This window comes from Mus caroli, chromosome 7 (assembly GCF_900094665.2).
Source record: "Mus caroli chromosome 7, CAROLI_EIJ_v1.1, whole genome shotgun sequence".
Taxonomy (NCBI): Eukaryota; Metazoa; Chordata; class Mammalia; order Rodentia; family Muridae; genus Mus; species Mus caroli.
In genome coordinates this window covers 69,641,516-69,659,160 of record NC_034576.1, presented here as the reverse complement: position 1 = coordinate 69,659,160, position 17,645 = coordinate 69,641,516, and the positions used below count along the sequence as shown (strand labels likewise).

The 17,645-nt window shown below is 44.8% G+C and overlaps 1 protein-coding gene across 1 annotated transcript in view; it reads right to left on the bottom strand.

Annotated features, from left to right (window-relative positions):
• The window catches only part of Adamts17 (ADAM metallopeptidase with thrombospondin type 1 motif 17), a 303,015-nt gene that overhangs the window by 221,509 nt on the left and 63,861 nt on the right, over positions 1-17,645 (bottom strand). Inside the window, exons 5-7 of the mRNA XM_021167985.2 lie at positions 11,825-11,908; positions 10,997-11,154; positions 4,992-5,035 (exon numbers count right to left, since the gene is read on the bottom strand). Of these exons, the coding sequence (XP_021023644.1) occupies positions 4,992-5,035; positions 10,997-11,154; positions 11,825-11,908 (286 nt within the window). The remainder of the gene's footprint in view (positions 1-4,991; positions 5,036-10,996; positions 11,155-11,824; positions 11,909-17,645) is intronic.

The following is a 17,645-nucleotide window of genomic DNA, read 5'->3' as shown; positions in this document are numbered from 1 at the left end:
AAGATCATAAGGCCCCAACCTTACTCAAAGGAGTATGGGCAACTAAGGAATGTTGACAGCTAGAAAAGTAGTCCTCCCTAGGGAAGAGCACACCAATTGACTTTAATACCACGTGGTCAGCCCTGGAAACCTCACATGTAAGTAACATTATATAGACTGAACAGCTTGTATACATATACACACACATACGATGAATGAAAAGAGAGGCTATAAATTTAAGAGAGAGCAGGCAGGGGTATCTAAAAGCATTTGAGGGGTGAATGGGAAGAAGAAAATAATATCATATTGTAATCTCAAATTATGAACAAGAGATTCATATCTTTAAAGGCAATGGTACTGCTACCCTGAACAATTAATGTCCTAGCCTATGTTCCAAGCCCTCAGTTGTGTCCCCTGTGTGTTGAACATCTTTGCTTCTTCAGTCCCCTTGCTTTCTAATTCCAAAGGCAGTTAGGCATGACAACCTGCTTCTTCATTGGTCTCTATCTAGCTCCAAAACTAAATGTTGGTTCCACATCTTGAAAGGGCTGATAGAATTCCAACCCATAGAAAACATCTCTGCATTTTCACCCTATTTAATACAGTCCTGCCATCATGGAAACTTAGAAGAGAACCTGACAGGAAAAAAATGAGATAGGGTGAACTTGGTCCTCTAGGGCAAGTGGTTTTAGTTATGGGCACCCAGACACATCCCAAACACAAAGTGCTTACACGGTAGCATAGCTTTCAAGCCAGACAGATCCCCCCCCCCCCAGGAGGCTCTTACAAGAATGAGCTGAGGATTGAAAGAACTCACAAGCACAGACAAAGCCACATCATCAGACACAGGAAGTATACATGCATGCTCTGACTTGAACACTTGTACCAGGCACGTACGTGTGTACATGTGTGTCTATGTGAACGGGCACATATTCACTTACATTTTTTCTTGCCACCATTCTCCTAGGCTATGCTGGCAATAGCCATATGGGGAGACAAGGACAGCATGGGCTTGGGGCTACCCACATCTCCTATGTTCTGAAACATGGCAGCCCTTACCCATGGCCTTTTAGAAGACCCTCCCAGCATCTAAGTACAAGCTAATCAGCATTTTAAATAGGTTCTACCAACATGTAACGCTAACTGTGTTAAGGAATGAGTTGCTATAATGAAATATGTGCTTTTTGGGTTTCCCAGAAACTCTTCCTGCCCTGTTTTAAAAACTAGTTCTTTGAGAATTTTGTAGGATGTATTTTGGTCATATTCACCCCCTTCCTGACTCTTCTCAGATGTTCCTTTTCCCTAACTACCCAATTTGTAGCCTACTTTTTAAAAATCATGTCAAGATAGTTGGGTATGTGGCCCTCCACTAAGAAATCCAACTGGATCATGATACACAATACCCTAATACAATAGAATGCTACATTCATAACTAACTCTTGTGAATAAAATAAGTATAAGAAACACACATGCACACACACACACACAGCACAGGAGATTGTCAAATCCTAATTACAAGTACCAATAAAACTAGCAAGGAGAAGAATTTGTCAGAGCCTAGAGGATCTGCCCTGGGACAAAAAATACACAATTAAATATCAAGCTTTTACTTCTGTCAAATCACACGGTGAGGAAGAGTCTAAGACTGTGGCACCTCCACAGGACCAAGATGAAATGGAGAGCATCTAAACTGGGTGTTCAAAGGAACTCTCTCCCGGAGGCAGTTCCTTAAGTCCATGCACAGATGTTCTTCCATCTGTGATGGAGTTATGTCCAGATAAATCATTAATAGCCTTTCTACTAATCTGGCAGCCTTTTTTGATTCTGTACCACTAGACAGACAGATAAACAGAGATGATAGGTAGAATATGTGTGTCTCTGTGTGTGTGTGTATAATCACACTATATCACACATACACACACATACACACACATATACACATATATATGGAAATTAATAAGAGTCTGAGGCTGGTCTGTGATTGCCATATCCCCAGCTTTAAAATGCTCATCAAAGCTGAGCATGGTGGCACACACCTTTAATCCCAGCACTTAGGAGGCAGAGGCAGGCAGATTTCTGAGTTCAAGGCCAGCCTGGTCTACAAAGTGAGTTCCAGGACAGCCAGGGCTATATAGAGAAACCCTGTCTCAAAAAAAAAAAAAAAGAAAGAAAGAAAGAAAAAAAGAAAAAAGTTCATCAAATTAAAACTTCATTTTAAAACTGACTTGATTACATGTTCAAGTGAATTATGGTACATTAAAATAAGCATAATATAATGATAAGTCTCGGGCCAGGCGTGGTGACACATGCCTTTAATCCCAGCACTTCGGAGGCAGAGGCAGGTGAATTTCTGAGTTCAAGGCCAGCGTGGTCTACAGAATGAGTTCCAGGACAGCCAGGACTACACAGAGAAACCCTGTCTCGAAAAACAAAACAACCAACCAACCAAAATGCTAAGTCTCTAGATCCAATTCCTTTGTAAAAATTAAAAATTCCAGGCTGGAGAGATGGCTCAGCGGGTAAGAGCACTGACTGCTCTTCCAAAGATCCTGAGTTCAAATCCCAGCAACCACATGATGGCTCACAACCATCCTTAGTAAGATCTGATATCCTCTTCTGGTGCTGTCTTAAGACAGCTACAGTGTACTTAGATATAATAATAAATAGTCTTTAAAAAAATTAAAAATTCCCAGAGTATTAGAAAGAACACAGAGTGGGAGACAAGAGGCAGAGTAGCCCACTGCCAACTTAAGAACCCATCCCCCCAGTAACCCACTGCCACCTTAGGAATGATTGCACCCTGTCCCTGCCATGAAAAGACATGCCTCTTTAGGAACTGGCACATATGTGCCAGAGAGATCGCATAAGAGTATCAGATACCACCAGGTGATGTGTGGCTAAGTGCCAAATGAATAGCCCTAAATTATCAGAATCCACAAGATGAAGAATTAACACACACACACACCCATATGACTATATTTTGAAACAGGGCTTTGAGAAATATAATTAAATAAGGTTAAATGATGTCATAAACGTGGGTTATAATCCAGTGTGATTGATGTGCTCATAAAAAGCAAGACATCAGGAGCACAGAGAAGTAAGGGAATGGTGTGCAGGCAGCCATCCATCGGCAAGCCATGGAGAACCCTCATCGGAAACCAGACACCTGAAGACAAATGGACCTGGACCAGTGGCCTCCAGATCTGTGAAGCCTAAGATTTTGTCACCTGAGAATCCCAGAACCTTGCAACAGTTTGCATTTTCTCAGGACAGGTGCAGGGTGAAACAGATGCACACTCCAAAATGAACATTGTCCTGAGAAAAGTATTTAAAGTGGCATGGACTATTGAGTAGGCGAGAGAAAGACACTTGCTTGATTGGAATCAGCTACTCGATCTTTCACACCGGGAGGAGTATGTGATTCATATCGCAGGGATAGTTTGTACATTCATAATAAAACGAAAGGTAGCTATCAATCATATGAAGGAGAAACACATGCTCCAGCGCATATTATCCACAGACACGTAGCTTCTTTCATCTGCACTCATCCCTTCCCTGTGATATATTAGCCATGCAACATGGTACACAAAACCTCTGGAGTTCTCAGCCAGGCGCTGCAGAACACATGGTGTGGAGATCCAGGCTCAGCACTGCACAGCCCAGTGGCTTCTGGGGAATCAGGACATATAGGACAAGGGCTAGGTGAGGAACGAATGCCCGAACCTAGGCAAGGAGCCGGTGCAGGGTGAAACAGATGCACACTCCAAAAAGAGCTACGCTATGAACTCTAGGAAGACTACCATTCCAACAGCACGTCTCCCTGTAGCGTCACATCTTCACTTGAGCCTGGCTCGGCTACCCCACAAGCAAAACAAGGCTGGCATTGTCTTTGCCCAGGGATTCCATCATGGATCCAGTCCTAAGGAGCAAAGCCCAGATATCTATTGGCTGGATTTTGATATCTTGGTCTCTGATCGGTTTTGAAGACTGATAAAATAAAGGAATAAAATAATCATCAACTGCCAACATGTAGAATAGACGTTGGCTACCATCATACCAGATTCTGAAGGGCCTCATTTAATCACCTAATCAAGGCAGTGTTAAGAAACTTGAGTCACCCAGTTCAGTCACATAGAGTCCTAACAGAGGCCAAGGTTACCCAGAACTGAGACTCCATGGTAACAGGTTGCTAACATCTCAACTGTACAATATTAGATATCATGTCAATCCTATCTGGCTTCCCGTTGGCATTTCTGTAATTCAAATCAGATGAGCATATGAGATTCCCAACTTTTCTCTAGGTCATACAGTATTTGCACATACTGCATACAGTATATGGCTTTGTTCACTGTTTGGGTTTTCTTTGTTTGTTTGTTTGTTTGTTTGTTTGTCTTCCAAGAAAGAGTTTCTCTGGGTGTCCCTGGTTGCCCTGACATTTGCTTTGTAGACCAGGCTGGCCTCAAACACAGAGATCTGGCAAACTCTGCTTCCTAAGTGCTGGGATTAAAGGTGTGCACCACCACACCTAGCAGAAGGAAGGTCTCTACATGTATCCTTTAAAACAGAAAGGCCATTCAGGTATCACTGAAAACAGGAAAGGAAGGAGGAGCTACATGTGAGGGCTAGGTAAGAAAGAGACATAAGGAAAGACGACCCGAGTTTCTCTACATCTGCATCTACATCTCAGTACTGCTTAGACTAGAAAGCAAGCTGCCAGGGCAGACAGATGCTTAGAGACGATTATACTCTCAACTGCAGGCATCTTGGAGCTACCTGGCACCTCTGGCCCTTGGTTTGACTTGTTATAATATTCCTTCCCAACCCATTATCTAGATGCCTTCTGTCATAGGCAGCCTCAAAACTCACCTGAAAAGAAAATAGAGGAACCAATTTACAGGAAGAGAGGCAACAGGAAATACTAAGCTTGTTTGAGGAGATGGGGGTAACTCCAAAAGACTGCAAGTCCCATGATGCATCATCTCTTTGAATCATTGTCAGAGTTGTAAACTTACCAACAGTGTCACAAGGTTCATCTTTGTGAACGCAGAAATCTGTCCTAAAAAAAGAAAAGAAAAGATACAGTCTGATGTATGTGGTACTCTGCAAGAATTGGAGAAGAAATCGCATACTAATATTGGTTGGTGATCCTATAATATTGTTGCTTTAATTTAGACAAATGACAATGTCTGTCAAAAGTAAACCATCTATGGCAGTTCTAAATGGTTAAGGACAGTCACTACATGGAAGAACCCATATTAAAAATGTTTTTGCATTTATTTGTGAAGTGTGCATGCACGTGCCATAGCACACAGGCAGAGATCTGAGGGAGTCAGTTCTCTTCTGGAGGCGAGTTGTGGGGAGAGAACTCAGGCCATCAGGCTTGGAGGAAAGTACCTTCATGCACTGAGTCACCTCACTGCCTCAGGACTCCTTCTTACAGCTGAAGTGCTCCACACAGAGCTGTTGGAAAGAAGTTGTTCTTTCAAACACTGAAAAACTTGAAAGGCCTTTTTTGATCAGAGACAATGAATGACTAGTCAACTGTGGATAGCTGTCAGGGCCATTCCTCATATCCATGGAGAGGCAACCAAAAGCCATTTCTAAAAATCATTTTTCAAGCTCTCAGAAATCCCCTGGGTGTACGGTTAAGGATGAGTAAGAATGCAAAGCTTGCTTCAGCCCTGGTCCTGCACAGCCTATGGGTTCACAGTCAGCTCTCTTGATGAGACAAAGCGTTGAGCACAGCTTTTCCACCAACAAACATCCCCAGGCTTCCCTCTAGAACTCCCACAGTTAGTAGCCAACCACAGAAAAGGAGATAGAGGAGGAGAATGGCAGTCCCCAAAGCAGCCATGGTCCATTCACCAATAAATAGACAGGCAGACAGGCAGGCAGGCAGGCAGGCAGACAGGCAGACAGGCAGGCAGATCCTAGAGGTAGCCAGACATTAAACACTGTATGACAGCAGGTGTCAGCCCTGGTCCCGGCTGACCTTCCCTGGCTAACCCTGCCAGGTTTCCACGCCAGCATTCATGACCACGATTCTTGCCTTCACTCTGGTCTTAATCTACTCACAGCAATGGCCCAGGGAAACCAAGCAGGGGCTGTCACTTTCCTTCCACTCTATCCACTGTCATCTCTGTGCACATCCCAGCCCAGGCTCATCTCCAGTGTGCTGTATGTACAAGGAGCAAGCGCCGAGTGTGTCCATCCCTCAGCCTACTCCTGCTAGGCATGGATCCCAGCAGCCTACTCTCACCCACAGGCTGTGGATCTGGAGGCCTAAAGGCTCTGCCTGACATCTTGATGCACAGATTCCCAGGCATGGCTGACAACTGAGCACCTTGGGACAGAGTCACCTCACCAAGCACACTGGGCATCCTGCAGGCCAGAGGACATGGCAGGGCAGGAGTCATGGATGGGAGTGAAAGCTTAGAAGTGTGGCCAGAGAGGAAACAGGGAGGTAACCCAGGTCTGAGGGATCTGCCACTCAGTGGGTTTTGCTTCTGGAAGTTCCCAAGTTTTTCGTAACAAATATATATAGTTTGGGTTATCATTTTTTGGTCAACTTATTTTAGTATTATCATTTATCAACTGAAAGGTAAAATGGTACATAACTATACAATGCAAAAATGAGCTGGGATGTGTATATTGTGAAAGGATAAAATCCAGCTAATAGAAACAGCCATCACCTCAGGTACCAGTTTACATTTTGGTTTTTGTTTTAGTTTTGTGGGGTTTTTTGTTTGTTGGTGAGATTACTTAAAATTCACTTTCACAGTAGTCCTTAAGCATATGTCATTATGAACTGGACAATAAATATCTAGAACTCAGGAAAAGAAAAGCCTTTAAGACTATCCACTATTATGAAAAAAACAAAAAACAAAAAACAAAAAACAACTTAAACGCTTTATTATCATGACCTTAGCCCAAAACCAAACCAATTTTGTGGAAAGGAAGTAGAGCTAAGATGCTAAGTGGTCAAAGCAAGCCTCCTGGCTTCACTTTGCTGCTTTGCTCTTAGGTTTCCTGGGCTGGAGGCTCCTGAACAGGAAGCAGAGGGGGCAGGGAGAAAACTGATTCTGAGCGGTTGAGGACTGGGACCTGCAGGAGATCCCAGCATGACCCTCAGCCAGACCTGCACACTTGCTTGGCTGTCTCTCTGATGTTCTCTACAGGAACACAGAGCTGTGCTTGGGGAGAAACGGTATGTGACTGTCTTCCTAGGTCACATACAGAAGCGAAAGGTAAAGCCACTAGGGCTGGAGCCCCAGTCCTCTGTGTGGCCCTGGCTGGCCTCCAACTGCAGTACATATGGTGGCTGTCTACAGCCTAGACACACACACACAGCTGCAGAAAAGCTGACGGCCTCTGCTAGCCATGACATCATGTTCACATCCTCTGTAGCAGCCAGTGTCCAGGAGAACAGCTCCCAGGCTTAGCCTCCGGCCAAAAGAGAGAAAGAGGAGAAAAACGTCACACTGGCCAGATGCAAGGCTGGAAAACGGGGATGCTGTCCCCCTGAACAATGCCTGGCCTGTGAGGTTTCCTATTAGACACTTGGCTAGGGTTAACCCTGGGCAGAAAGGGCACCTCTCTAAAGCAGCTGCCCTTGCATTCCATTTCCCTGTAAAGCATCAACCTGCCGCCAGCTCAACCTCAGGAACTGCAGCCCCAGCTTCTAGCTACACACAGGCTTCGCAGCCAGCTCTCATCCCACCCACTCCAGTGCTGCTGCCCTGCCCTTGTAGGAGGCAACATTTGCAAGGGCAGCCTTTGGGGAAGTGGCTAAGTAGTGATTTATCCATAGAGGCAAGAACAAAGGCTTAGGCAGCCCTGAGGTGTCATCATGAAAAGGAAAAAGAAAACAGGCCCCTAGGCATGTGTGTGTTTATATGTGTGTGTGTGTGTGTGTGTGTGTGTGTGTGTGTGTGTTCAGAAGATGATGTTGGGGATCTTCCTTAATTTCTCTCCCCGTCAGTTTTTGAGACAGGGTCTCTCAATGAAACTGAAACTTATCCACTGGACTACAGCAGCAAGCCAGCAAGCCCCCATTTCTGCCAAACACATACCAGTAAGCCCAGCTCTTTCACATGAGTTCCAGAGGCTCAAACTCAGACCTTCATGTTTGGATCACAAGCATGTCACTAAGCCATCTTCCCAGACCCCTGGCTGACTCCGTTGTTTAAAACAGGATCTCTCATAGCCTAAAAGCTGGCATCAAACTCACTATGTAGGCAGTGACCTTAAACACCCGATCGTCCTGTCTCTATCACCCAAGTGCTGCCAATGTGGACAAGTAATGCTTTCACTGGCTAGCTATGGTTTTATAAAAGACCTAATCCACAAGTTTTGCCAACCCTGATTTTGATGACATTTATTTTCTCTGAAAAGAAAAAAAAACAAAAACAAAAACAAAAACAAACCCCTTCCATTCCCAGATCAGGACCACTTCCAAATGCTTTCTCTCCCCCTTTCTGGAGGTCTCTGTAAGCCTTGGCGACAACTGATGTATTCTATACTGGAAACTGATGGGTGCATTGAAAATAGTCTCATCTCAGAAACATTAGTAAGATGGGTAGGTTATGGACACATTCACTAGCTTCTCGCAAAAGGAAATAGCAGGAAGGCAGAAAGTATTTTCAAATATGGTGTCAGGAGAGAATCTCCTAAGTTAGAAATATTTTTAATAAACACTAGAATCCCTAAGTTTTATAGTGTTTATAAAAACTACTTTCAAAGTAGGGTACTGGAAGTTTAGCTGCAAATTCCAATCCTGAGGTTGTTTAAAACAAGCTCTTCTCTATGAAGGACCTTTAGACCTCGTTTGATTAGGCCTAATTAATTTCATGTAGGAAATTAATCATATAATTTATGGTTGTGCATAAACATGGCTCCACAGGACTCCTGCTTGCTTAACAAGTAGAATATACTCTCCAAACATCTGCCCCCATCACCACAGTCCTTCAGGTGTTCTACAGACAGTCTCCTAGGCCCCCAAATGCCATTCCCGAGTGAGCAGTAGCAGTTTCTAGCTAGGGAAGATGGGGTCCCAGCACTTCCAAGGAAGAAGCGCCTTGGAGATGGCTGGCACTCACTGGCTGGCAAGCCCACACCTAGAGCAGGCAAGCCAGCTGGTGATCCTACCATAGCTACGGAACGATTTAAGACACTATGCTCAGAGCATCCCAATAGACATTTAATTCCATGTAAGTAGCAAATGTTCTCACAGGGAACCAATATGCCTACAGAGGGCCTCTCAATCCCAGGGGCTGACAACTGATAACCTTTCTAGAAGAGGGATCAGGTATCTGTCAGTGGCCTGGTAATGGCATGGTATATGTTCTCTCGTTCTTGTTTTCTTTTTCTTTCTTTCTTTCTTTCTTTCTCTCTCTCTCTCTCTCTCTCTCTCTCTCTCTCTCTCTCTCTCTCTCTCTCCCCAATTGGGGGATGGGCATGCATATGTATGGGTACATATATGTGTGACTGCACATATGTGTGGGCATGCATTTAGATGTGGAGGTCAGAGGTCAAACTCAAATATGAGTTAATAATTTAATCTCAAATATTAGTCTTCCCGAACAATCATCTTGTTTTCTGAGACAGATTCTCATTGGCCTGGGGACTGCTAACTAGGATAGGCTGGGCTAGTCCATGAATGGCAGCCATTGAACTGTCCTGTCTTTGACAAACCAGTACTGGAATTATAAGCTTCTTTTCCTCTTTTCTCTCTGTCTCTGTCTCTGCCTCTGCCTCTGCCTCTGCCTCTGCCTCTGCCTCTGCCTCTGCCTCTGNCTGCCTCTGCCTCTGCCTCTGCCTCTGCCTCTGCCTCTGCCTCTGCCTCTGCCTCTGCCTCTGCCTCTGCCTCTGCCTCTGCCTCTGCCTCTGTCTGTCTCTCTCTCTCTGTTTGTGTGTATGTGCACATGTGCACCCACATGTGTATGCACATATATGTGTTTATACATGTCTGCGTGTGTGTGCTAGAACTGTGTCCCAAGAACAGATATGGTTAAGTGCCTATGGATGTGACTTTACTTGGAAAGAGGGTCTAGGCATAATCCAGTTGAGAAATAGTCACAATGGTTGAGGTAGGTCCTAATCCAAAGATGATGTCCTCTTAGGAGCTCAATCCAGACACAGAAAGAGATATGGGGAGATGGTCCTGTGATGGCGGAAGAGACACTCAAGTGATGTGTCCACAAGCTGGGGGCTACCGACAGTGGCAATAGCCACCAGAAGGGAGAAAACAGAGAATGACCCTCCACTTGAGGATTTGGGGAGAGTGGGGCCTTACCAACACCCCAATTTTGAATGTAAAGGGTTACTTTTCATTATTTAGGGTCATCTGCTTTGGTCAGTGGTTATGGTGGCACTAGGAAATTACAGCAGCATGTTTTCTTGTGGCTTCAGAGGCTGCCCTGGGTTTCTGCTATGTACTTCTTGGCCCTTTGGTCTAGAAGGATGATGGTGGCTAGAAAGGAACCTTAACCTCTGCTTCAGAGTTCTTCACATGATGTCCATGTGCATCTAAAAGATGGAGTTTTCTAGGGGGTTCTGGTGGTTCTGTGGACAGTGTGTCCTGCAAGGCTGTGCAGGTCATCCTGGGTGGAGTTCTCCCACAGGGAACTCCAGCATACATTTCCCTCCCTAACCTGTTTCCCCAGTCAGTCTGCAGCAGCTGCAAACCCTCTCAGTACCTCTCTTACTAGCATGCTATTAGTAAGAAGGAGGGAGAGGAAGGGAGAGTACATGGATTTCTACAACGTTCTAAGTCTTTGGTTGTTTAGAATTTCTGATGGTTAACACTGTGGGTTAGGCACTGCTTATAGGCAATAGTTTTGTTTGTTTGTTTGTTTGTTTGTTTGTTTTGGCTCAGCACTCATAGGCTGGACCTACAACAATCCCATTTGACCAATGAGGAACCTGAAACCCAAGCAAGTAGACAAAGGCTTGTTCTAAGTTGACAATCCAAGTCTGGATTGCTAACATGGTCTTTTTCCTCTCGTGCTAGGCTTACCTGGTCACAAATACAGCAGCATCCACAGGAGGCGTATCATCCTTGCCTCCTGGCACCTGGTTATTGCCAAGGTAACGTGCTCCTCCATACTCTTCATTCTGCCAGTGACAGAAGCTCTCCAGGGACCGCTCACCATGGTGCCCAATGGATAACTTGGCCTAAAAGAAATTGAAGGAGGTAGTCAAAGACAGTGTCCTTCAGGAAGCCAAAGTTGCCCCCAGTCTATATTATGAATGGTTGATACTCTTAAAGACAGAATTCTACATATGTCTTAAGTTAGCCTAGAACCAAAGGATGTTCAGGAGGCCCCAAGGACGACCATTTGGGACTTTATCCACAAGTTCAAATAGTGACTATCATTAAAGCAAACCAAAATACTTCTCAGAAACAGAACAGTCTATAAAACCAGTGCACTCTCTTAATGTCTACCGATTGCTTCACATTGCAGGTAGTCCTGGCTTAAAGGGAGACACTCAATTGAAACACCCAACCCAAGGCTCTGCTGGGTCCCAGTAAGGAAGGTGGTCCAGGAGAAGCCTCACTTCTGAGACCTCACCCAGCTTTCCGCATACGTGAGAGTTATATGTCAGACCTTCCAGGAGCAGGAGAAGATGTGTGTGACCCCATGGCTCAGTGGTCCCTGAGATTTAAGCAGCCTGCATACTCCCATGGTTCGAAACCCTGTGGCTCCTCCTCTTCTCTCACAAGGGTGTCATTGTCAAAGCCAGGAGGGTGAGCAAGCTTGTTTTCCTAAAGCCCTCCCTAGCCGACACAGCCAAACCCAGTTAAGTTCTCAGCATGCTCTGAAAGGCACCCACAACGACTTACAGGGCGTTGTCTCAGAAGGACCAGCTTGGTGACTTGAATGTTAATTTTAATCCCAAGGCTCCTATGCTGAAACATGTTGTATACCTAGTAAGAGAGAAAAATAGAGATACAAATATAACTTTTCAAGTAGAGCAGTGTTCTGGATGGTGGCGTGGAATAGAGAAAAGTTACTAGATAAAGACTAAAGAAATCTGCATAAACCATGAACATTCGATTAGGTATTAGTCAATATTGGTCTCCTGATAATTAACAACCATATTCTGTAAATGTAAAATGCTAAAAATATAAACAATTGTGCATGTGAACACTATCCTACTGTCCAACTTTTCTATACTTTTAAAACTTGTCTAAAAAAAAACCACAGTATTGATTAAAAAAAAATCTAAATGCACTTTTTATTCCTTTTCTAGTATGAGAAAAACTACAAATAATAATTAACATGTAATTCAAATTTCAGTGTCAATAAAGTGTGATTTTTAGCAAAAAAAAAAAGTATATATATATATACACAAATGAGAACATTTCCCAGATGCTCTTAACATTTTCTGAGACCTAAAAGCCTCAGTAAAGGGGAATCTAGGGCCAGAGTGAGCTTAGCGGGTTAAGAAGCTAACAGCACAGACCTATGACTAAAGTTCAGTCTCTAGAACTTGTATTCAATGACCACTACTAACACTTCCCAGCCCCACCCCCCGAAAAAAGCCCAGATGCAATAGCACACATCTATAATCCCTGTATTTCTATGAAGAGATGGGAGGCAGAGACAAGAGATCCACTTGGAAGCACTTGGGCCAGAGAGCCTAGAGGATTCCGTGAAGCAGAGAAAACAAGTCAGACCTCCCTGCTTCAGCAGGTGGAAGGCAAGAAGCAACTCTTGAAAGACATCCTCTGACCTCCACAGATGACTGTGACACAGGCATGCCTGTGCTCATACATACATGATATATACATACATACACACAATTAATTAAAAGAGAATTCATATTCCCCCTACTGTATATGATAGAAAATTCTGGAGTCACACACATATGCACATTACATACAAAAGGAAGAGGGAACCCAGTTGTTCCGTTTTGAACAGGTCTAGCACAGGCACTAGGGAGATGGCTGAGCAGCGATGGCCACTTATTGCTTTTCCAGATGATCTACACCCAATTCTCAGCATCACTGTTGGACAGCTCACAACTGCATATAACTCTAGTTCCATGGAATCTGATACATTCTTCTGGTTTCTATAAGCACACATACATCACACATACATACATAAATATACACGCACACAGAGAGAGAGAGAGAGAGAGAGAGAGAGAGAGAGAGAGAGAGATACACACACACCATAAAATGAATATGTTTTTTAAAACATATAGCTCAAAGAAACAAAGAAATGGATGTTAGGTAATACAAGCAGAAAAGTCAAAACTCTCACCCCAGGCTTTCATGCAGAAGGACTAAAGGCAAGGGGGTAGGGGTGCAGAAACTTGCAATGTGTCAGCCTGTTTCATCTTAACCTTCTGTTAGCACTCAGAAAGGATGGCATCTGTATTACCCCCTACAAGAAATAGGCTCTTGTAAGGTGAAGGCTCAGAGCCAATTAGCAACACCCTGATTTATCTAAGCTAGGTTCATCTAGTCAAAATATCCATCTCTCCCTGTGTTCCCCAAAGTCCTGATACTAACCAAAGGCTGCCATGGCAGCACATCATAGTGACAGAAAGACACGTGCTCTTCTCAAGTTTTCCCTTTATGGCCATTTGGTATCCCCCAAATAAACATGCATAAAGACTTGGCCCCAGGATGGTGTAGTAGGGATGGCTGAGAAGGGCTCAGTGAGAGGCCTTTAGGTGCTGGAGCAAGGCTGTGGGTCTCCAAGCTCTCTCTCTCTCTCTCTCTCTCTCTCTCTCTCTCTCTCTCTCTCTCTCTTTCTCTCTCTCTCTCTCTCTCCATTTACCCATGATTGTCATCTTTTACCTTTGCAAGCCTCCAAAGTAGTGAGTCTGCTAGAACTGGACCTGAGCCCCCCAAGCTGTGGGCATGAAAGAACTTTTCTCTGTAAGGTTCTTATCTTAGGTATTTATTTCATCATGGTCACAGAACACCAACTTAGGTACAAATATGCCTCTTGTCAGCAGAAGGTACTATTCAGGACCTCAACATCAAGACATCCCAGAAGGTCTTCCAAGAGGAGGAATGAAAGGAAAGATCACATGGCAGAGGAACTGGGGTTTTCAAGAAACAAGAAGGCCCATTGATGTGAGGCTCCCAGGTCAGCACAGCTCACCTGAGGTCCTCTCTTCTTTGATGGCAAAAGCAGAGCTTTGAGAGGTTTGATGGGGAGGTAATAGGGTACTCATAGTTACCGATATGGAGAAAGCAGGGATGAGTACTTTCTCAATCTGACTCTTGGTTTTAGCTCACAGACATCACCTGGAAGGGGATTTCATATCAAGGGCACTAAAACATCCCACACACCCTGCCTCTCTCCTACCCTCCAGACTCTCCAGAAGCAGCAGGAAGCTATGGCCCGGGCAGCGGGAAGCCCAGGGTCAATCCAGGCCAAGTGCAGCTGGCCATCCAAAGGATACTGAGCCTGCAAACTCGGCAAGCATAGACTGTCGGCAACTCTGTGACACGGAATTAGCTGTGCTACAGCTTGGACCTTGCACACTGCTATTATGGTTAAATAAAAAAATCTATCTTTGTGCAACTTAATATTTTTTTCCCACAAGAAAAGCACTCAATTGCTATGTTCTCAGTGTCCCCAATTCTGAAGTCAGCTCTTCATTATCTATTCCTGACCCTGGGGCAAGAAAGGAACACACAGCTTTTTCCTTGTTTGGATATTTCAAGAACCTCCCAAATGGCTCTAATTCATTTTTTTCCCCTGAAACACCCAGTATGAGGACTGGACTTGAACTGGTATATATCAGTTCTAAACATGGAAATTCCAAACAAAGCAAGCAAGCTTGGTGTTAAAGAAGAAGCGATTCAAGTTGTACAGGGCTTGGTCACAGGGGGCTGCTTTAGCAATGCATTTGGAGTGCATGTGAGCTCAATGAGACAGCTGAGATGTAGCACACAGGAGGCCCTGGCTTCCATCCCAGCACCCAAACATAAAAATTAAATGCACAATAACTATAATACTATATTAGCCAAACCCCAAAGACATTCAAGAATACCATGCAGGCTGACAAGGTAGCTCCAGGGATAACAACGCTCGTTACTAAGACCGATGACATGAGTTCAAACCCTGAAACCCACATAATGAAAGGTAGAATAGAAGCCTGCAAGTTGTCCTCTGATTTCTATATATGCACTGTTGTGTGGACATAAGTGTGTCATGCATGCAATAAAATATAAATAAACAAATGAATGATACATATACATATATATATGAATAGAACACCTATTTATTATATATACAACATATATACATGTATGTATATATGTATATATGTGTGTATATATATACATATATATAAAATGAGAAGTCAAACATGGTGGGTACGCTAGCTAGTCTCATGTGAACTTGACACAAGCTATAATAATTATCTGAGAAAACTGCTCCCAGTTTACCAATAATTATCAATTGCTCCAGAGTCATCAATTGAGAAAAATGCCTTCAGAAAATCCAGGTGTAAGGCATTTTCTTAATTAGTGATTAACAGGGGAGGGCCCAATCCATTGTGGGTGGTGCCATCCCTGGGCTGGTGGTCTTGGCTTCTATAAGAAAGCAGGCTGAGCAAGCCAGGAAGCAGCCCGCTCCACGGCCTGCCTCAGCTCCTGCCTTCAGGTTCCTGCCCCATTTGAGTTCTTGTCCTTACTTCTTCAATGCTGAACAATGTGGAAGTGTAACCCAAATAAACCCTTTCTTCTCCAGCCTGCTTTTGGTGGTGGTGTTACATCATAGCCATGGTAACCCTAAGACAGTGGGGTTCACCCCTGTAATCCTGGTACTTGGGAGACTAAAGGTGGAGGAATTAGAAGTTGGAGGTGACCCTGACATTCACAGCCAAGTTCCAGGCCAGACGAGGCCATACCATGTGAGCATGCCTTACGTCTTTTAACTACTTAAGTAAGATAGTAGTGAGGCAAGCAATTTCTGGGTGGTGTTCTGGTCTGCTGCATGAACAGAGGACACAGAACCCACAGGCAATGGTGTGCACACAGGGCAGGTCCTTGAGATAGAATCATCCATTGTCAGGCTGAGAATAGCCTAGTGGTGTGCGTATTCCATGGCCCAAGGTGTGTTTGCCTCCCTTGGAATGACTTCACAAAGAATGACGTGAGACAAAGGAAGGAAACAGCCTCACACCCCAGGGGCTGTGGAGAAGGAAAAAATGGAGAAAATGCTAGAAACGGGAAACAGGTGCACAGGGTCAGCTCTAGGAGATGAGGCCATCTGGATGCTGGTTAGACGACAGGTGGATACATTTAGGGTCACTAAACTTACACATGGCTGCGACAGTAAATTCTATGGTGTGTCTGTAGTCACATTTAAAAGGATAATTCATTTATGAAAGCCTCATGTCTTGAGTATCTGTGGTGGTCTGAATGAGAAAATGTCTTCTATGGACTCTGGCACTTGAAGTTGGTCTCCAGTTTGTGGCCTTGTTTGAGTAGCCCTAGCAAGGGATGGCCTGGCTAGAGGAAGTATGTCACTGGGAGTGGGCTGGGAGGTTTCAAAAGCCACACACCATTTCAAGTTCAATCTCTCTGCTTCATGCTTGTCATTTTGAGATGTGAGCCCTCAGCTCTCAGGTTCCAACTCCAGCCTCCACACCTGCCTGCTGCCATATTTCCCTGCCAATGTGCTAATTATGCTCTTATGCCTCAGAAACCCTAAGCCTCAAATAAGCCTCTCCTTCTGTAAGTTGCCTTGGTCATGCTGTTTTAGCACAAGAGAAAGGTAACTATTACAACATCATGACTATAAGCGGGAGACATCATCCCCTTATAATGCAGGTACTTATCCCAGGGAACACTTAGCCAAGCCTAACCACCACAGCTGAGCACTCTGTCGACTGCTGTTTGCAGACGGCCCACCCACAGAACTGCATGGGGTGGGGCAGGACATAAGGCAGGGCAGAATGGTCACGGGAGCTCCCTCCAGGCCAGGAAAGACTGATGAACGTCTGATAACAGCAGCAAACCAAGGTGCAAGCCCCAGACAAGCCAACAAGATGCTCTGCCTCTCTTTCCCATGGAAATACCTGCTCAGGGGAAGTCTAGAAGGCAGCGCCTGGTGTTTAGGGGGACACCTGGCCAGGCCTGCAGCAGTACAGCCAATTGTCTGGAAAGTCTGTCCCTAGTGTCCAACTCTGGCTGTGTTCCAGTCAGAGCTCAGAACCCTGGCCGCCTTTGTCACATTCCCTCAGCAGCCTGAGCCAAGCAGGTATACTTGCTGCCAACAGCATACTGTGGCTCTCCCAGCTGGGTGACTTGGGGACACAGAGATGCTTGGGATCGCAGACAGGGATTGGAGAAGGGATGAGAGGTTGGGACAGATGGGGAGGTGCCTGGTTATCACACTAGGTAGGGTTTTCGCAAAGCTGTCATTGGGATGAGCCAGAGCCTGTCCAGAGTCCCATCCTGCCCCATTCGGACCTCACCCCAAAAAGGCAAGGGCTAAATTTACTAAATCCACAGGACCTCTAAGGGAGGTCCCAGGCATGAATTGGAAATGCATACACTGGAGTCCCCAGACGCCCTGAAACAGAGATTGGCTATGTGTGTTGAAGGAGCCTCCCAGGGCTTCTAGCATGCGCTCACGTGTAAGAACCAATGAGCATTCTAACGGTGGGCTGCCTTCAGGGGGAGGGGT